This window comes from Pelophylax lessonae, assembly GCF_965119305.1.
Source record: "Pelophylax lessonae genome assembly, chromosome: 2".
Taxonomy (NCBI): domain Eukaryota; kingdom Metazoa; phylum Chordata; class Amphibia; order Anura; family Ranidae; genus Pelophylax; species Pelophylax lessonae.
The window spans coordinates 207,655,163-207,676,827 of NC_138769.1; the positions used below are offsets into that span (position 1 = coordinate 207,655,163).

The 21,665-nt window shown below is 42.2% G+C and overlaps 1 protein-coding gene across 4 annotated transcripts in view; it reads right to left on the minus strand.

Moving 5' to 3' along the window:
• The window catches only part of MED14 (mediator complex subunit 14), a 164,672-nt gene that overhangs the window by 134,116 nt on the left and 8,891 nt on the right, over positions 1–21,665 (minus strand). For all 4 annotated transcript variants that reach the window (XM_082244540.1, XM_082244538.1, XM_082244539.1 and 1 more), the window contains exons 2-6: positions 11,073–11,099; positions 8,185–8,290; positions 6,047–6,220; positions 5,708–5,837; positions 3,210–3,338 (exon numbers count right to left, since the gene is read on the minus strand). In XM_082244540.1, coding sequence (XP_082100666.1) covers positions 3,210–3,338; positions 5,708–5,837; positions 6,047–6,220; positions 8,185–8,290; positions 11,073–11,099 — 566 coding nt within the window. The remainder of the gene's footprint in view (positions 1–3,209; positions 3,339–5,707; positions 5,838–6,046; positions 6,221–8,184; positions 8,291–11,072; positions 11,100–21,665) is intronic.

Consider the following 21,665-nt stretch of genomic DNA (forward strand, 5'->3'; position numbering starts at 1 on the left):
ACACAAAACAAATGAATCTAAAGTTGTACAGTTCCATTACTATTTAATGGTGCACATTCTAACATTCTAGAGACAGGTCATACATTTCTTAATGCTTTAGTGTTACATGATCAATAAAACTTTTTAATTACCATCAACAAAAGTATAGGAGGCATCTTACTATACTTGTTGACATGCTATTCTTACAATAACTGAATGTATTGACTTTTAACTTCAGCGGGTTTGGAAATAATTGCAATAATTCAGAAATCATGTGGTATATGTGCGTAAAAATACATCTGTCTCCTTAAAATATATATATATATATATATATATATATATATATATATATATATATATATATATATATATTTTTTTTTTTTTTTTTAAGACGTCCCTGCTGTTGTAATTTTAAGCACAATTCTTGGTTCTTGAAAGTAAACCTGTCCTAGACTAAAAACACGTCTTAAGTCATAACAGTGTTAAACAGAAACTCTGTATTTGACCACGAACCTTGTAGATGTGACCGTCACTTTGATTTATTATTCATCTACCAAAATGCCAGCAGGCAATAGAAGTTCTGGTATTTGACATGTAAATCTCAGGGGACTTATAGAGTGGTCAAAGGTGGGTGTACAACCCGAGCTTGGGATGAACTTTGCAGGCATTACAAAGTCCCTATATTTCCTAATAAATGGAGGAAAGCACTTGCTGACCTCCATTGAATAATAGGAGATGCAAAGTTGTGGCTCTCCTTATTTTATACTTTCACTCACTGCCCTAAAACAAGCATGCAGATTAGAAAGGACACAATTCCCAATATGCATATTTGTTAGGGGGCACTCTTTACTTCTAGAGGAAAACAGATTTCGTCTCCAAATACGAAGTTTCTTCACTGAGCTGTGAAAATGTGGAATAGACTCCCTCCAGAGGTGGTTCTGGCTAGCTCACTAGATTGCTTTAAAAAAAGGCCAGGATTCTTTCCTGGGTGTACTTAATATAAGTGGGTACTAAAATTTTGTTAGGTAAAGTTGATCCAGGAAATATCCGATTGCCTCTCGGGGAATCAGGAAATATTTTTTTTTCCCCTGCTGTAACAAATTGGATCATGCTTTGCTGGGGGGTTTTTTTTGCCTTCCTCTGGATTAACTGCGGGTACAGGATTGTGTATATGGAATTGTATGGTTGCGTTTTTCAATACTGTGGTTTTTTTTTTTTGGTTGAACCAGATGGACTTGTGTCTTTTTTCAACCTATGTACCTATGTAATATAGTGTACACTGACAGGGAGTGAAAGGGTTAACTTGGGGTGATCAGGGGGTTAAATGTGTGCCTATGTATACCGGTGTCATTGAAGTGCTTGTGTACTGTCTGATGCTTTCTTCTCTCATGCTGGAACTGAAAAGGGTTCCAGAAGAGGATTGCATCATGTAAACACAGGCACAAGACGTTCTGCAATTAGTCAGAACCGATCACGTGGTCCAGGCCAAAAATAATTGGCCTGGACCTGATGACTGATCAGTTCTGCACCGAATCAGAACATCGCGGGGACAGCGTGCGCCCCCTAGCCCTGCGCGCAACCGACGTACAGTTACGTCGGTTCTTGCAGCCGAGCCACCTTGCTGCAGTAAAACTGCTCCGGGTGGTCGGCAACTGGTTAACTATATATGCTGAACATTTTATATGTACATGTTTTTTGATTTGTTTGCCAAATATTAGCAGGAAGTTTTTCCACTTATCCTTAATTGCTTTTATCAAGTTGAACCCTGCCTCTGGAATTAATTCTAGAGCAGGAGAAAGAAATTAAAAAACATGCTATACTTACCTGCTCTGTGCAATGGTTTAGCACAGAGCAGCCCCAAGCTTCCTCTTCTCGTGTTCCCCGCCGGTGCTCTGGGCTTCTTCCACCTGCTGAGTGCCAAGCCTCTTGCTATAGGGGCACTTGTGTGTGCTTGGTCCTCCTCCTTCTCTCTCATTACTGGCTGTGACTGACAGCATGAAGGTAAAAAATCTTTAGCCTTTACCACCACTTTAAATAATTTTGACTAAGTGAAACCCCACTAGGGTCTTATTGTAAGAGTCTCTTGTAGGGGGATTTCACTTCACTTTCTTTCCTGTAGATAGGTGGGAAGGAAGTGCATTTAAAGCCTATATTTGGAGATCAAATTGTGCTTGCGTGCAATAATATTAAATTTTAGTGTATTTTTTCCTGAAAATACAACTTTAATAAAAAGTTGCACAAATATCTTTTGACAAAAAAAATTTAAGTTAAGAAAGGTCTGCATAATTCCACAGAGTAAAAACATTACTGTTCAGCACATGCGCAATCACAGGCACTCCACCCAGGTTCCCTCCTCCAATATGTTTTTTCCCCTACTGGGGGCCGGCCTAAAGCAGATGTAAGGGGTGAATTAGAAAACAAAATTTACTCACCTTCATGTTGTAGCATTGGTTGGATGCTGCAGTTTTCCCCTGCCAGGTCTAAGCCTGAGAACTGAGTGTTCATATGACCGCTATTCACTCTACTTGGAGACAGCAGTGACTCTCAGTAATCGATCTGCCTCTCCAATGCTCACTTAAGCACTGGGTTGAAGAGGGGGCGGGCACAGTTGGCTTTGTCTTTCAGCTGCATGCCAAGAGCCAGAGTCAGCTGTCAATCAGGCAGCTGGGTGGATCACGACAATATGGTCGGGATCCTTTCAGAGCCTGGAGCAGCTCTGTGATGTCTGCTGAAAGTGGGTTTTAGCCTGATATTGGCTAATTTTGGGTCAAAGCAAAGCATAAGTAAGTGCACGTCTGTGAGCCAGAAGGGAATTCCAAAAAAAGCTTTGGATACACTTCTCTTTTAATAATAGAGCCTATGCGATTAAGTACCAGTGGGGAGTGAAACACGTGAGAGGGAGGATTCTGGGTGGGGTATCTGTGTTTCTGCGTTTGCTCAACAAAGTTGATTACACAATGCTTTCTAAAATGGTGTGCTTTTGAGGACATGGTCAACTTTTTTTGTATGGGTCTGATCTGTTGGATTAGTTTCACTTGGCGTGTACTTTATTCCTTCTAATTTACTATGGGGGGGGGGGGGGAATAAAAAAATAGATTTCACCCTTTGAAAGAGATGTGCAGCTGCAGGACTTTGATACATGGTGTATTGGAAAAGCGGACCCTGGAGGAGTGAACACCTGCAAGCTGGAGTTTAAAAAGAGGGTGTACTTGTAAGAGCATAAATGTTACCTCCTGTTTCTTTATCCTCTACTAGAATCTCCAGTTTAAGTAACATCCAAGGAACTTCAGGATCATCTCCCATTACTGTAAGTGTTGCTTCAAATTCCCCCTCTACACGAAACTTTACCCTTCCATTTGCTGCATTTAAGAAAAAAATAAGTTAAAATTGAACAAAGAATTGTTATCCCAATATCAATTATTTAAAAGAACAAATATTAGAAATATATTCAAGATGATTGCGCATACTGCTGAAATTTACTGTATATTTAACAGCAAAGCATAATTCCATAGCATCTTTAAAATAAAGAGTCTCAGTGTACATTTCACAACAACGTTGGGTGAAGTCACTAATAAAACCTGGTGAAAAACAACTTTCCACAAACTCTAAGATTGCTTGAACTGGGTAATAGAGTTTTGTTCAAACATTTATTTTTGCCCAGATTCTATTTTACTACATAAGATTTTTCTCTAAAGTGGACCTATTTGTAACCTTACGTGACCTTATGTGCATAGATACTTGTCAAATACAACTACAGTATACCTTTGCCCAAAAAAGTAGCATTTGATTTCCAACCAGGACTATACCTAGGTTAAGTGGTGCACCAAAGGAAACCAAATGCCATGGAAGTCTTCTCTCTGCCAGTAAATGGCTCAGTCCATAAAACTTTGGAAATATTTATAAATTGATAAATGTGACATTCACCAATCATTCAATCTCCCTAAAGAAGTACACTGCAAGTTTAGTAAATGTCAATGTACAAAGATAGTGCTAGTCTTTAACCACTTAAGCCCCGGAGGATTTGGCTGCTAAAAGACCAGGGGGTATTTTACGATTCGGCACTGCGTGACTTTAACGGACAATTGCGCGGTCGTGCGACGCTGTACCTAAACAAATTTGACGTCCTTTTTTTCCCACAAACAGAGATTTCTTTTGGTGGTATTTGATCACCTGTGCGATTTTTTGATCATGCGCTATAAACAAAAAAAGAGCGTCAATTTTGCAAAAATAATATTTTTCACATTTTTTTATATGAAATTCCCCAAAAAAAAAAAAAATGTAAAAATCAAAATTTTTTAACATTTTCGGCCAATTTGTTTTATGCTACATATGTTTGGTTAAAAAAAAAAAAAAAAAAAAAAAAAGCGTATTTTGATTGGTTTGCGCAAAAGTTATCGTGTTTACTAACAAAAGGGAAAGATTTTTGTCATTTTTGTTGTTTTTTTTTTTTAACGCGTAATGACGGCGATCTGCGATTTTTTTTGCGGTACTGTGACATTGGGGCGGACAGATCGGAGCCTTGACTGACATTTTTGACACTTTTGGGGTTACCAGTGACATTTCTACAGTAATCAGTGCTATATATATGCACTGTTACTGTAAAATTACACTGGCAGTGAAGGGGTTAACTTTATTTGAGAGGGAGGGGCTGTGTGTGTCCCTAGGGGCGTGATTCTAACTGTGATTGGCTGTGGCTTGAGCTGTAGGAACAATGATCAACGGTCCTGCATAGTAGAACCGTATGATCAGTGTTTCTACACAGGGGAGAATGACAGCGGCTTGTTTACACTAGCCGCCTGCCTTTCTCCCTCTCCCCCGACGATCGCAGAGTGACTGGCGGACATTGGGTCTGCCGGTTACATGCGCAGGGGGGTCCGTGACCGCGCGGGAGTGCGCCGCCGGCGGCGTGCGCTCGCACCCCAGAGCCTCACAGGTTAGTGACGTACCGATAGGTCACTCTGCCTGTGAGGGGCTGACCGCTGCAGTATATGTACTTGCGGCGGTCGGCAAGCGGTTAAGAAGAGGCTTGATAAAAGCATGATCAAGGAGAGAACTGTGATCTCTTTGAGAACACATTTGTTTTTTGTTTTTTTATTGGTCGAGCCGGATGGACCTGTTTTTTTTCAACCTCACTATGTGCACTGTTTTTATTATGCATGTGTATAGGATGCTAGAATTATTTAACAGCAGAAAAAAAAAAAAAAAATACAGTAAACAAGAAAGAAAATTATATAAAACAATGGCTTAACCTAAAAAAAAAAAAAACATTTGCCCATAAACTAAATTTACATAAAATGTATTGCAAAAAAGAATAAAAAAAATGTTCTGATACAAAAATATGCCACTGGTGTCCTGTACAATTACTCTATCACAATCATCTCCAGCCCTGATATCCCTCCAAACAGACCATGCTTGCAGGATTTTACAAATGTTACAGAGCAATTAGAGACAAAAAAAAATAGAAAAGTGAAAATATAGCCAACACATTTTGCTTGCTAACAGAATATGAATTGTGGACCATTGTTTTCAAGAAAACTCTGTTCTCATTGTCAGGCATGCTGCTGTGTGTTGATGACAGCATGCCTGTTGTAAAGAAATTAGTATTCTTGAAAGCTTGCACAACAAAGAATTCAGTTAACCAACAGGGTATCACCTATATTTTCACTTTTCCTCTACTATTGATGGCTAACACAGGGCAACACTTTGTTAGACGAAAACACAGTCTTACCAACTGTAAGGTTGGCCAGCTGGGGTGGAAGATCAGTGGTAACCAGTCGATGCCTGAGGATCTGGTTCAGCTGATGTAGAGTTGATTGTTTCTCACTTTTAGTAATAGGATCTGGTGGAATTATTTTATCCTGTAAAGTAAATCCGTGAGAAAATTAGGAAAATACAAATAAATAAATAAATAATAAAGAAGAACATGAAAAGCCCCTCTACTACGTTTTTACATACCGGTATTTGATTATAAGATGAAAGAAAGAAAAAAAAACAAAAAAAACAAAAACAATTTCAAAAGCTGCAATTTATACACTATACTGCAAAAACACAGAAATGTACCACATACCCTGATGCATGTAGGCAATCGAGGATATGATCCGGTTGTCAGCACATCAATGGCATAAGGAATTGCAAAACTTGGTAAACGAGCGTGTACCAAGGCGTCCCTGGCTAAGGATGCCAGTCTGTCAGCTGTATCGACAAACAAGATGGTTTGCTGGTCTAAAAAACTTGATATCATCTGAAAGAAAAATAAATTTACACAAAACATAAGGAGTAATTTCATTTTAACACAGTATACACCAAGGGAGGGCTGTTACAGTTCATGTACAGCAGATAGCAAACTTAAAAGTCAAACCAAATCTGCACACAGATCTTTGCAGAAGGCCATCCAAGACTCAGCAGCGGCGACTACAATAGATTTGGAGATTTTGCAGAGGATTACGTAAACAGGAGCACAAACACGTTGATACAACCAAATTAACGGCTGTCATCATTCAACTAACATTAAAATTAGCAGTTAGCAGGCAAAACAGTCAACAATCCATAGATGTGTTTAATATCTATATAAGAGCCTAGAGGCAGCCTGCTCAGCATATATTCTGTACAGACAAAAAGAAAACTGGGACACCACCACCTAGAATGGATGGTACAATCTGCAGCATTTGATTCATATTATCAGTAACAATTATGCAAACTATGAAACATCATTCAACCGATTTTTTGGACAACTACAGTGCTTTGCGAAAGTATTCGGCCCCCTTGAACTTTGAGACCTTTTGCCACATTTCAGGCTTCAAACAAAGATATTAAACTGTAATTTTTTTTTGAAGAATCAACAAGTGGGACACAATCATGAAGTGGAACGAAATTTATTGGATATTTCAAACTTTGTTAACAAATAAAAAAAAAACGGAAAAAATTGGGAGTGCAAAATTATTCAGCCCCTTTACTTTCAGTGCAGCAAACTCTCTAGAGAAGTTCAGTGAGGATCTCTGAATGATCCAATGTTGACCTAAATGACTAATAATGACAAATAGAATCCACCTGTGTGTAATCAAGTCTCCGTATAAATGCACCTGCACTGTGATAGTCTCAGAGGTCCGTTTAAAGCGCAGAGAGCATCATGAAGAACAAGGAACACACCAGGCAGGTCCGAGATACTGTTGTGGAAAAGTTTAAAGCCGGATTTGGATACAAAAAAAATTCCCAGGCTTTAAACATCCCAAGGAGCACTGTGCACGCGATAATATTGAAAAGGAAGGAGTATCAGACCACTGCAAATCTACGAAGACCTGGCCGTCCCTGTAAACTTTCAGCTAATACAAGGAGAAGACTGATCAGAGATGCAGCCAAGAGGCCCATGATCACTCTGAATGAACTGCAGAGATCTACAGCTGAGGTGGGAGACTCTGTCCATAGGTCAACAATCAGTTGTATACTGCACAAATCTGGCCTTTATGGAAGAGTGGCAAGAAGAAAGCCATTTCTTAAAGATATCCATAAAAAGTGTTGTTTAAAGTTTGCCACAAGCCACCTGGGAGACACACCAAACATGTGGAAGAAGGTGCTCTGGTCAGATGAAACCATAATCAAACTTTTTGGCAACAATGCAAAATGTTATGTTTGGCGTAAAAGCAACACAGCTCATCACCCTGAATACACCATCCCCACTGTCAAACATGGTGGTGGCAGCATCATGGTTTGGGCCTGCTTTTCTTCAGCAGGGACATGGAAGATGGTTAAAATTGATGGGAAGATGGATGGAGCCAAATACAGGACCATTCTGGAAGAAAACCAGTTGGGGCCGAATACTTTCGCAAGGCACTGTACATAAACTTAATAAGAACTTTAACCAAAATTTTAAAGAAGTGATAAGCAAATACATCTTAATACAGTCTGAGGAGATTTACAACAAGAATAGATTATGTAACCCATATCAGGCACAGTCAAAAACTGGCATGCAAGCCAGACGCTTTAAAAATTCTAAAAAATCTGAACCAAAATTAGGAAGTATAAAACAATATAATTTATAGTTGAAATAAGAATTAAGGCTTTGGTTTACAAAAGTATTTCAAAACAGGTCTAAATTATTTAAGTTGTTGCTAGTAAAGACAAATCATACTCCATCCTACACTGGAACTTGAAGGGAAAAAAAGTGAAGAACGAGAGAAAAATTAACTGGCATAAATGCAAACAACTTACCGCGCACTTCTCCACTTTTCCCGCATTGTTTGCCCATTTTACCAGTGCTAAGAGCCTAACGAAGAGTTGTCGGGTACGGCTGGCAAATTGCACGATTTCAATCTTTCTGTAATTTAAAGTAAAAACAATTGCATTTTTTCCATGACTAGATAAATGTACATGTGTGAGAGATACAAGTGACTTTTTGATAGGGTCATGTATTTAACAAAGATACCAAACCCAAACCTTTAACTATACCAGGGTTCACTAAATTGCAGACCGCGGTCTGAACCCGGACCAAGCGACAGTCCTATCTGGACCAAGACCATGACACTTATTAGTCTGGGTGTTCTCTCTTTCTGGTTTCCTGCCCAGCTGCCACTATAAACCTCACAGCAGACGGGGGCAGGAAGTGCTGCATATAGGTGCAGAGGGCAGGGTTTGGTAATCACCCCACTTGTTAATGAAATAAGTTGGGCAGCTCTCACCCTCTGTACCGATATGCAGTACCTCCCACCACCACCCACTGTGAGGATGATAGTGGGGGCCAGGCGGGAGACCAGAGAGAGAGAGAAAGAACACCCAGCTGCTGCTTGGCTCTGTAGGACTGTGCAGGGGAGGCCGAATGATGAAAGGGGGACCGTGATGTAAAGTAGAAGAGGGGTCTATGACTACAAGGGGGACCATGATGTAAAGTAGAAAAGGGGTCTATGACTGCAAGGGGGACCCTGATGTAAAGTAGGAGATGGGACTATGAGTGCAAGGGGGACCGTGATGTAAAGTAGGAGAGGGGACTATGAGTGCAAGGGGCATTGTGAGGTGTAACGGGGACACTGATGTGTGGAGGGGTATTGTGATGTGTAAAGGGGGCGCTGTGACGTGAAGGGGAGTTGAGGACACTGTTGGACTGTTGTAAAGGGAGGGGGGCTGTAACAAGAAGGGGGTCTGTGAAGTAAAGCGGGAGCTGTCATTTTAAGGGGGGGGTTTGATGTGAAGAAGAGGGAGGGGGGCTTAGGACAGTAATGTACAGGGGGGACTGTGATGTGTTATAGCGCAAACATGAGTTTCAGACCTCAGCCATAAAAACATTCTACAAACTGGACCCCCGAGAATTTTTTATTCAAGACCCCTGACCTATACCAATGTTTATACAAGCAAAGGACAACTAGTCACTGGTGGGACTCTCACTTAGGGTAGAATACTGCACAGCTCAAGACAGAATTGTCTTGTGGGAAACATATTCGCTCAATAACTGACAGACTTCAAATGGTGCATTGTCAAACATGCTTAAAGCGGTATCAAGCCCCAAACAAAAAAAAAGTAGTTGCAGCTTACCAAATCTTAAAAGTTTAGGCTACAATAGTTCTCTGTTTAGGCTTTATTTCCTTTATTTTCACCTGGTGATCTGGCCAGTGAGCCTTGGATTTTTCAACTTCTAAGAGACCAAGCTGTCCAGCAACAGTGGCAGTCACAGGGTTTAGACAAACTGTTTAACACAGACAGGGGTGCTTACAATGGTCACATTTTATGTAAAAACCTTTATCCCAAAAGGAAAAAACATTGATGCTACTGCTTAAAATTACTGCAGCTGGTAATCATATTCATTTAAATGTCCTAACGCATCCAACATTACCCTCTCCACAGAGTGAATGAGGCTGTTCAAAGGTGTCTGTTTGCTTCTCCACAGAGTGCAGCCACTCTAAGGCTGCAGTCACACTTGAGCGTAGCGTTTTACCGCGTTTTTCCCCCGCGATTTTTGCCGAGATTTTCAGGCATTTTTGGAGGCAGGCATTGGAATCTATCAAAAACGCTGGTAATCAGCCCAAAAAGAAGCTCATGTACTTTTTTTCAGCTACAGGCGTTTTGCAAAATGCTCAGATGTGAAAAGGGGCCATTTAAATGAATGGGGTTTTACTTGTTGGGCGTTTTGGGACGTTTTTTTTGAGCGTTTTTGGAGCTGAAAAACACTCAAAAACGCCCAGGAGTGAATGGAGCCTAAGGCCTAATACACACTGCAAGTTTTTTCTCTTCGTTTAACCCAGTGGGCTGAAAGAAAGAAAAAAACAAAAACAAACAAACAACTGACAGCTCAGGTTGGAGCCACTGTACTAACAAACCAACCTTAGTACAGCGATTTCCCCTGCTGTTCTGTTGTGTTCTGACAGGGGGCACCCCACCCTACTCCGCGCCAGAACACTCCGGTCAGCACTCTCAGCGCTGGGGTGAGAGCCCTGATAGGGAGCCGGTTTGCACACCTTTTTTGGTCATGCCCCTTTCGGCCGCCTCCTATCGGACCAGCTGATATAGACACAGGCCGAATGTCAGCCGGATTCTATTAAATCAGCCGATGCCACCCAAAATTCGGCCCGTATGTACAGGGTTAAAGACCAGCCAAAGACTGATCCAAGTTCCTGTCAAACCAGCCGAATTTCAATCCATCTATGGCCAGGCTGTTTGTACTGAAGTCGATCAATCGACTTCAGTACAACCAGCTTGTCAGGTTTACCTCATGTGATCATTGTATTCCGATGGCTGGGAAATCTTCAGGGGACTGCAGTAGAAATGCAGTGGGAGAATCGAGTGATTTTGTTTCCCTCAACCCGTGGAAAGAAAATTGCGTAATCTATGGCTTTCTTAAAAACAGGGAATGCATTACTGGTTGTATCACCGGGTGAAAATGAAGAAAACGAAGCAAAGAAAAAAAAACAAACAATGCAGCCACTTATTTAAGGATTAGTAAACTGTAATATATTAAACTTTTGTTTCTGGGCTTAATATTGCTTTAATTGATGCTGGCAGGAGGAGTGTGTGGGACTTGATTATGGTACACAAATTTGTCCTTTGGAAAATAAAATAGTAAAAACTTGCACGATGCTTTAAGAAAAGGTTACTTTTGTATCAAAACTCACCTTTCCATGTCTGTCTTTCTTGGAAGCCTAAAGGAAACAAAAGAGATACAAATGTTCAGGAGCAAAATATGTTCAACAAAATGTATATGGACATCACTGCATGTGAAGGTTCTATACATCAGTGTTTCTCAAACTTTTTTAGTCAAGACGCCCTTCAAAATTGTGCACAACTTCAAATCATTACATTCGAAAAAAAAAAAAAAAAAAAAAAACACGAATAATTTTAAATAAAGCAGGAACATCCAACATTGTGAATTACCGTATTCTTCCAACACAAATAAAATAAACCTTTATACACTGGTACTGACTAGTATTTCATGGTTTCTCTCCCTCGCTCAGCTAATATGACCCTAACATCCTCCTAACTGATGTCGTTGTTGGTTGTTAGGACTCTGGTGGCTAGAAGGTTGTAATGGAGCACAATGAAACCTGCGGCTTGGTGTAACTTTAGCTGTCCACAGACAGTTCGAATCTGGGCCAGTTCAGCAGGAATTTGCACCATTTATGGACAGGCTGAATGTATCCAAGTCGATCGATCAACTTTGGTACAACCAGCCTCCTAGACTTTACATGTGATTATCGTTAGCAGCCGGTATAGCCGCTAGCAATAATCACTGTGTTCTCCTGGCAGGGATGGCTTCCCCCACAGGGAAAGCACACCGGCTCAGTGGGGGGTTGGATTCCCCTGTCAACACTGTGTTGGTGGATGAATTGAGTACATTTATTTTTTGCAACCAGTGGTTGCAGGAAAGAAATTCGCTCCGCCTATGGCCGGCTTAAAAAGCAAGCTTGATCCACTCGCTGACTGTCATGTATACAAATTTTGGGCAATTTAGGCATTTTGCCAAAAGCACCCCTAAACCTGAAAGCACCCGGGTTGAAAAAAAATGCTGCTAGACATACATTTTTCTTTAAACCCTTTAGGTCACATTGAAAGGGAACTGTAAAACTTTTTGTCTAGTGTAAAATACAAGTAAAGGCATTATTTTTAGTTTGCTTATTGTGAAGAGCTATTAAAACATCTGTCCTGTCTTTACTGCTGCTTGTGCGCCGGATGGCATTTTACCAATATAACCAAAAGTAAAAAAAAAAAAAAAAAAAAAAAAAAAAAGGAATACAGTATTGAGTTGCTCTCAGAATAGCAACAAAAAGTAAATCTTCAAATAGGGACACGAGTTCTGGTGGCCACCAGGAATTCCCCTCCATTTGGAGTGATTTCCTTTGACGTACTGCTCAGGGCTTAGGACAAGAAGTGAAGGGAAATTTTCCAATTGAACAAAGATGACAAAAAAAAAAAAATCATGACAGTGGTTATAACCCTCCATTTCTCTATCTAAAATGAAAAAACTCTTGCCTTTAGATCTTCTTTAAGGTAGAAGTTCTCCCTAATACTAAACTCTCTAAGAGACGGTTCACACTAGCGCGACTTGTCAGGTGACTTGTCAGCCTGACAAGTCGCGCTCCCTCGCGGTCCATTGACCGCTACAGGACCCGTTCTAATAGGAGCGACTCAAGTCGCTCCGACTTAGAAAAAGGGTCCTGTACTACTTTGGGGCGACCTCGGAGCGACTTGCATAGACTTTCATTATGTGAAGTCCCTGCAAGTCGCTCCGAAGTCGTGGTGCATGGGAATGCACAAGTCGCCCCCCAAGTAGTAAGGAGTCGTGTCGCGCTAGTGTGAACCGGCTCTTAATCTACAGGCATCCACAATCGAAGACTAACCTATCTAGCCCTGTAAAGAAGAAATCGTTATATGTACCTTTTCTGAAGCCGCTCCGGTCCCACACAGAGCTGTCAGCGGTGGCGCCTCTGTGTAAGAGTGTGCAAAGGAGGCAGCAGACAACAGAAGCCCCATAGTAACTCTATATGTGATGTCATTTCCCAGCTGTTTCTTTTGCAGAGACCGGACCGGCTTCAGAAAAGATATGTATAGTGATTTCTTCTTTACAGGGCTAGATAAGTTAGTCTTAGATTGTTGATGCCAGTAGATTTATAGATCTTAGGATTATGGTGAACTTCCACTTAAAGATCGAAAAACATTTTGAACAGATATGGAAGTGCAATTCCCATTTGGCACAATAGTAATCACTGGAACATGCTTGTGAAAATTACAGCTAATCAATCACATCCAATAAAGACCAGTCCACAATAGATGTACTAGAAAAACTATGCAATGCCCCAAACTCTTAATAATGCACTTGTTCATGAAACGTTCAAAGATTTTGATTTGGCCTGCAGTAACGTTTTCCTTTCCCCCGTACTTTGATGAAAGGTCTTCGGATTGCTAAGCAGAATGACACAGCCATTGTTCAGCTTCTTCCAATTGAAGCAGTAAGCCAGAACCATGTCAAAGTCTATGTCAGTTGTATGTAAAAACCAGAAGACCAGTTTGGGCATACATAATTTAAAACGAACAAGTTCAGAACATGCATAATGTCAGAAATATAAAAGGTGGGTGGGCAGTTAACAGCTTACTGAAGATAAAGGCAATGTTGTGTGTTGGCAAGCACCATCTTCTGCCATGCTTTGCATTGTCAGTTTACAAGGAAGAAAGTCGCCTGGCAGAATCAACTAGGTCAACAGAATATTCTCCTGCACTTAGGTGCTGTGCTATAGGGGAAGGCTGTGTCAATGGCATTAAGGTTCTTGCTGTCCTTTCAGGACTATGGGCATCCACATATACTAAGAGACAACAAACACAAGAAAAGGGCGCACCAAACTAGTGCAAAATCATAAAACATTTATTGAAGAATAAAAAGAGTTCTATGCATCATACTCCCAAGCGCATGCTGTAAATACACATATAAAATAATAATACAGTAACGAGACCTCCAGGACTAGGATTCTTTTCAGTAATGCAGGAGTGGCTCTGATGAAGAGAGTTCTCCCTTGAAACCCATCAGCCCTACCAGTACGGACTCCTTCCAGTCCTCCTGCATTACTGACAAGAATCCTAGTCCTGGAGGTCACGTGACTGCATTAGGATTTTATATGCGTATTTACAGCATTCGCTTGTGAGTATGATGCATGGAACTCTTGGTAGTCTTCAATAAATGTTTTATGATGTTGCATTAGGTCGATGCGCCATTCTCTTGTTTTTGCTGTCTCTTAGGCCTCATGCACACTGGACGTTTTTACAGCTGCTGTTAGCAGCGTCAGACGTTTTTTTTTGCAGCTGCAGAACGCCCATCCATGTTATTCTATGGCCTCATGCACACATAGAGCTTTTAGGAGCTCCAAGTGGCATAGGCGTTTTACAGCTCCAAAAAAAACCCAGAAACTGTGGGTTCAGGAGCTCCAGCGTCAAGCTGCAAAAAACGTCTGACGCTGCTAAAGGCTCCATAACGTTGCTTAACGTGCGTTAAGCCACGTTATACGTTTTTTTTCTTCCATTCAAAATCAATGGTTCCCTATGGGAGCCTATTGATTTGAATGGAAGTCACACCGCAGGTCGGATCAGGGTGATCCGACTTGCGGTGCGACCTGCACTGTGAGAATCTTGAGGGGGAACTCCACGCCAAAATGGGGAAAAAACCGGCGTGGGGTTCCCCCCCAGGTTCCAAACCAGGCCCTTCGGATCTGGTATGGAATTTGAGGGTAGCCCCGCGCCGAAAAAACGGCGTGGGGTCCCCCCCAAAATCCATACCAGACCCTTATCCGAGCATGCAGTCCGGCATGCCAGGAAAGGGGAGGGGACGAGCGAGCGGCCCCACCCCCCCTGGATCATACCAGGCCACACGCCCTCAACATGGGGGGGGTGTGGGTGCTTTGGGGCAGGGGGGGGCTCTGCACCCCGCACCTCAAAGCACCTTGCCCCCATGTTGATGAGGACAAGGGCCTCATCCCCACAACCCTGGCCGGTGGTTGTGGGGGTCTGCGGGCAGGGGGCTCATCGGAATCTGGAGGCCCCCTTTAACAAGGGGGCCCCCGATCCCGGACCCCCTCCCTATGTGAATGGGTATGGGGTACACTGTACCCCTACTCATTCACCCCATAAAATGCAGTGTATGGAAATGACGACAGGAGACGTTTTGGAAAATTTATTAAAAATCTTCATCCGGCTCTTGTCCTCTCCGGGGGTCTTCTCCTCTCCGAGGGTCTTCTGCTCTTTTGCTGTCCGCCCTTCTTGTCTTCTCCTCTCCGGGGTCTTCTGCTGTCTTCTCCTCTCCGGGGGTCTTCTGCTGTCTTCTCTCTGAGGGTCTTCTGCTCTTTTGCTGTCCGCCCTTCTTGTCTTCTCCTCCCCGGGGGTCTTCTGCTGTCCGCCCTTCTGCTGTCCAATCTTCTTGTCTTCTCCGCTCCGGTCTTCTGCTCTTTTGCTGTCGGCTGTCGGCTGTCCTTCTTCCTCCGGTCCTCCTCCGACGACGTCTTCAGCGATTATGCCGGCCTCTGGTCTCCGCAGCTTATTATATAGCCATTAGGGGCGTGGCCGCCAGATGACGTCATCGGGAGACCACGCCCCTTTGTGTCACAGATGACGTCACCTGTGACACAAAGGGGCGTGGTCTCCCGATGACGTCATCTGGCGGCCACGCCCCTAATGGCTATATAATAAGCTGCGGAGACCAGAGGCCGGCATAAATCGCTGAAGACGTCGTCGGAGGAGGACCGGAGGAAGAAGGACAGCCGACAGCAAAAGAGCAGAAGACCGGAGCGGAGAAGACAAGAAGATTGGACAGCAGAAGGGCGGACAGCAGAAGACCCCCGGGGAGGAGAAGACAAGAAGGGCGGACAGCAAAAGAGCAGAAGACCCTCGGAGAGAAGACAGCAGAAGACCCCCGGAGAGGAGAAGACAGCAGAAGACCCCGGAGAGGAGAAGACAGCAGAAGACCCCGGAGAGGAGAAGACAAGAAGGGCGGACAGCAAAAGAGCAGAAGACCCTCGGAGAGGAGAAGACCCCCGGAGAGGACAAGAGCCGGATGAAGATTTTTAATAAATTTTCCAAAACGTCTCCTGTCGTCATTTCCATACACTGCATTTTATGGGGTGAATGAGTAGGGGTACAGTGTACCCCATACCCATTCACATAGGGAGGGGGTCCGGGATCGGGGGCCCCCTTGTTAAAGGGGGCCTCCAGATTCCGATGAGCCCCCTGCCCGCAGACCCCCACAACCACCGGCCAGGGTTGTGGGGATGAGGCCCTTGTCCTCATCAACATGGGGGCAAGGTGCTTTGAGGTGCGGGGTGCAGAGCCCCCCCCTGCCCCAAAGCACCCACACCCCCCCCATGTTGAGGGCGTGTGGCCTGGTATGATCCAGGGGGGGTGGGGCCGCTCGCTCGTCCCCTCCCCTTTCCTGGCATGCCGGACTGCATGCTCGGATAAGGGTCTGGTATGGATTTTGGGGGGGACCCCACGCCGTTTTTTCGGCGCGGGGCTACCCTCAAATTCCATACCAGATCCGAAGGGCCTGGTTTGGAACCTGGGGGGGAACCCCACGCCGTTTTTTTCCCCATTTTGGCGTGGAGTTCCCCCTCAAGATTCTCACAGTGCAGGTCGCACCGCAAGTCGGATCACCCTGATCCGACCTGCGGTGTGACTTCCATTCAAATCAATAGGCTCCCATAGGGAACCATTGATTTTGAATGGAGGCAGAAAAAAACGCTGCTAACAGCTACTGTGGCCAAACGTGCAATAACGCTAGTAGGAAAAGCTACTGAAAGCACGTTTTTACAGCTGCTGTTTCCCGGCGTTATGTAAACAGCTTTGGAGCACGTTTTTATGACGCCCTGTGTGCATGGAGCCTTAGGATCAACTAAGTATTTGTAGTGGATGCAGTGACTGAAACTGAACAGATTGGACTGATAGCAACAGACACACACATGTAAATAAATCAACGTTACCCTAAAGCGCATCCAGGGTGGATAAAAACTGATGATTTAAAAAAAAAAATAAAACAGATTTTTTTGATGGTTATCATCTTCCAGGGAACTATTCTGAACTAATGGAAGACTTGTATTTGGCCTCTACCAGAGATTTACAAGGCTCCATTCACACTTGTGTGCAACCCCAAAGTTGAGTGACTTTGATGCAAATTTTACAATCTCTGACCATCAAGTAGCATGAAAGTCGCATCAATGCAGTGCAGAAACCTTTTCAATGTTGCATAGATTTGAACAAGTTCCACTGAAATAAATGGGATGCAACTTTTTTTTTTTTTTTTTAAATCCAATCTCTTTTATTAATATCAAAGGACACAACAAGGAATAGTACAATGCACATAAGGTACCATTTACATAGTCTTGTACAGTTGTAAGTGCCTAAGATATGCTAACAAAAGAGCATCAGTAGGTCAAAAACTTCAAACACTAGGAACAATTGTCATGTGACTATGTGTCCAAAGCAGAGATGTATAGTAACTAAGTAGAACTACTTCACTACTGTACTTAAGTACCGAAAGGCGGTATCTGTACTTTCCTAGAGTATAAATTTTTTCTCCTACTTACACTTTTACTTCACTACATTTTTTCAATGATTTCAATACTTCTACTCCGATATTTTTTTTGTGCTGCATAGTTACTAGTTACAATTATAAAAATTACCACTGCCAGAACAGTAGATGGCAGGTTTCATGAAGCTCAAAACATGTGTATTAGCCCCCGTTCACATAGGGGCAGCGCGCCGCGACCTCGGAGCGGCCGCCACGGACTTCATAACATTGAAGTCTATGGCGGTCGCCTCCTGGTCGCCCCAAAGAAGCTTTTTCTAAGTCGGAGCGACTTGTGTCGCTCCTATTAGAACGGGTCCGCAGCTTCCCTATGGTAGGCGACCTACAGCGACCTGTGAGGCGACCAGGTCGCCTCACAGGTCGCCTTAGTGTGAACGGGGACTAATCAGCGCATACCAAAACAAAAGCTACTGTATGTATAAATAAAAGCTGCATTTGAAATAATAAAAAACAATATGACGTTCAAACTTTTGACTTCTTTCTTTAATAACTACATAACACAGTACTTGTACTTTTACTTTCAGTACTTGAGTAACAATTTTTTTTTCAAAACTACTGGTACTTTTACTTTCAGTACTTGAGTAGCAACATTTTTTAAAAAACTACTTGCAATACTTAAGTACAAAAAATGTTGAATACTTTAGTACTTCTACTCAAGTCACTTTTTGATTGAGCACTTCCACTTCTACTCAAGTCACTTTTTGATCGAGCACTTGTACTTTTACTCAAGTATGGGTTTCGAGTACTTTATACAACTCTGGTCCAAAGTCACATGACAAGTCGCACAAGTGTGAACAGAACCTAAAAGCTAGGTGCAGCTTAACAACCTTAATACCTGTATGTCTCTTTGGTTCCAAAAAATGTTGACAAAATTAGATCACAGAGGGGTGTCCACTTTCCAAAATGGGGTCATTTTGGAGGTGTCTGTCCTGGCATTAAAATTTGCCATGTTTTAGAACAGAGTAAAAGGTAAAGATTTTTTTTCCATTTTCAGTATAAAGTGAAAAAGAGAAAAAAAAAAAAAAAAACACGGTGGTGGTTACATACTATCAAAAGAAAGCCCCATCTGTCTATACAAATTATATAAAATGTATTTAAGTACAGTGAGTAATTGTCAAGCTACCACAGTACTAAAAAATGGCCTTGAAAGGAAGGGGGTGGGTAAGGAAGTTTACAACTCAGTGACAGGATGGCAGTAACAGACACAGAAGAGTGAAATAAATAGTTATAAACCGATACCTGTCACACACACAAAAAGAAAGGACACAAAATCAGTAAATGCAGTCCAGAACAACAAAAGCCTATATAAAAATCGAATGAAGCCAAACACACATTACCATTTCATACAATACACCTAAACAGACATAGTTTTAGGAGCTACACTGGTCCATGACAACATCAATGCAGACAGCAAGATGCCAACATTTCAGAGAAGCAATCCACCATCTATACCGACTAGCTGAGGCTTAAATCAAACAGCACTACTAGCACCCATTAACATTAAAGCTGTCAAAACTACTGCCAACATATTTTAAGTCTTTCAAAACGTATGGTTTGCACAAACTCCCGTGAGCAATGGCTATATCAAAATCACCCCCATTAATAACTCCTTCATAGTCTCTGAGAGTTTAAAATCCTCTCTAAACAAACCAAGATGGAAACTAAAATTGCATTTACTGAATATAACTATTGCTTGTACGCACAATCTATCTGGGGCAAGCAGAGGCAAAAGCATAAATCCTAATATGTGAACATTTCGGTGACTCCAAAGCAGACCTGTCAAAAGAGAAATATAAAAGTAAAATATGGTGGTTGGCTGTCATTGCTGGTTTCCTGATAAACCAGGCAACCAGCATTTCAGACGAGAACAGCAAGACAAATTTTCTTTCAAGACTGGTTTTCTAAAGTAGAAGTTCCGCTTAAAATTAACTCTAACTTGCAGCCACATTCTAAGACTAATCGATCTAACCCTGTAAAGAAGAAATCGCTATACTTTCCTTTTCTGAAGCCGCTTTAGTCCGGTCCCACGCTGTGCTGTCAGTGGTGGCTTCTATGTATAGGCGTGTGCAGAAGAGGCAGCCGACAACCGAAGTCCCATAGTAACTATGAGTGACATCACTTCCCAGCCATTAACTGCTGTCGCCTGCACACAGCATCTGCCGATGGAGACCGGATCAGCTTCAGAAACGGTACGTACACCGATTTTTGCTTTACAGGTTTAGATAGTTTAGTCTTGAAATTCGGCTGCGAGTAGATTTAAAAATAGTTTTAGGCTGAACTTCCACTTGAAAGTATATGTATAGCCAAAACATTTTCTGTTTTAGGGCTCTTTCACACAGGCGGACCGTTCAGATCCGCCTGTCCATTTTTTTGGCGGATCTGAATGGTCCCCCCATACATCCCTATGGGGCATCGGATGTTAGCAGAGACATGTCCACTGACATCATATACGTCAAATCTGGATGGATGGAAACCCTATTTTCCATCCGTCCAGCGGATCGGATGAGAACGGACCGACGGTCCGTTCCCATCCGATTTCCCCCATAGAGATGCATGGGGAACTGACAGCTGTGTCTCTGCACACAGCGCGGAGACACAGCTGTCATCCTCCTGCTCAGCAGGGGATCAGCGGATCGATCCCCCGACAGACGGAGTGTGTGAAAGGGGCCTTAAGCTGGCCATAAACCATACAATTTTCTTTAGATTTACCTTCAACTTTGTAGCGCAAGGGCCTGCCTGATTGCATACAAATTGAAAGTGTCTAGGTTTGACCTATTGTATGTTTTTGGTAAATCTAAAAAGGAAAGTTGTATAAGATAATTGTATAATGTATGGCCAGCCTTATAGGCCATACACACTATACAATTGTCTTTAGATTTTTTTCCTTTAGATTTACCAAAACCAGATAATGAGGTCAAATCTAAACAATTTCAATTTGTATGCAATCAGGCAGGCCCTTGCACTACATAGTTCAAGGTAAATCTAACAAACAGAATTTGTATAGTGTGTATCCAGCTTTAGAGTGGGGAAGAGTTACTTTCTTTTTGCTGTCTGTGTACCACTGGGGAAATTTCCCCCTCACTTCCTGTCCCAGCAACACAACAAGACGTTAGAGAAAATCTCCCAAACTGTGGGGAGCTGCCCTCTTAAAAGTATTTTCCCTCACTTTCTTTCACAGGCAAAATGATAATCAGTACAAAGAGGGAGAGTCTCTCCAATGTGGATACAAACAATGGTAAAAACTTGACAGAGGGTCTAACCCTTCCCCAGACTATCCTAGACTATTTAAAAAAAAAAAAACAAAAATAAAACATTTTTCCCTAAGATGCGCCATTTTTTGGGGATTTTTTTTTTGGGATTTCGATAGAAAGAGGATACATTAGAACCTGTCAGGTTATATTGCTGGGAGTTTCACCATATTTGTCCAGGCGACCATTTTCCACAAAAAATTGATGAGAAATCCTACATTTTAGTATTGCCACAGGAACAAGAAGTGGAGTTTCACAATGAAGACACTTGTTCTGTTGTCAAATAACTAAGAAAGAATTTCCTTTCACTTTAAAAATGGACCTTCACCCTTCATAGAAACAGACAAAAATGTGACAGAAAAAAAAAAGACTGAGTGGTCCATCGAGTCTGCCTGCGTTTTCTTTTTTTTTTAATACTTTTTTTGGGTTCTTTGTTTGTTTTTCTCATTTTTGTCCCAAGCACGTCTGAAACCACCGACTGTTGAGTGACTCGCTACCTCTGCTGGAAATTTATTCCAAGCATCAACTACCCTTTTCAGTAAAATAATACTTTCTAAGATTAGTTTTGAATTTTCCTCCAGTAAGAGTGAGGTCATGTCCTCGTGTTCTTAAATGTTGGTTTCATATTGACTTTACATTGAATGACTCCTACCACTCCATTTACAGAATTTTGCAACTTTTTTTTTTTTAAAACACCTTTCCACCCCACTCGGCCGGGGTTGTGTGAAAAGGCGTTTAAAAAAAAAAAAAAGTTGCACGATTCTGTGAAAGGTGTGGTAGGAGTAATGAAATGTAAAGTCAATATGAAACCAAAGCCCAGCACTTCCAGGTTTCTTGCCTAGGCAAGAATAATGCCACCCACCCGCCATTTGCATTAAGTTTCTAGAATAATGTTTCCCAAG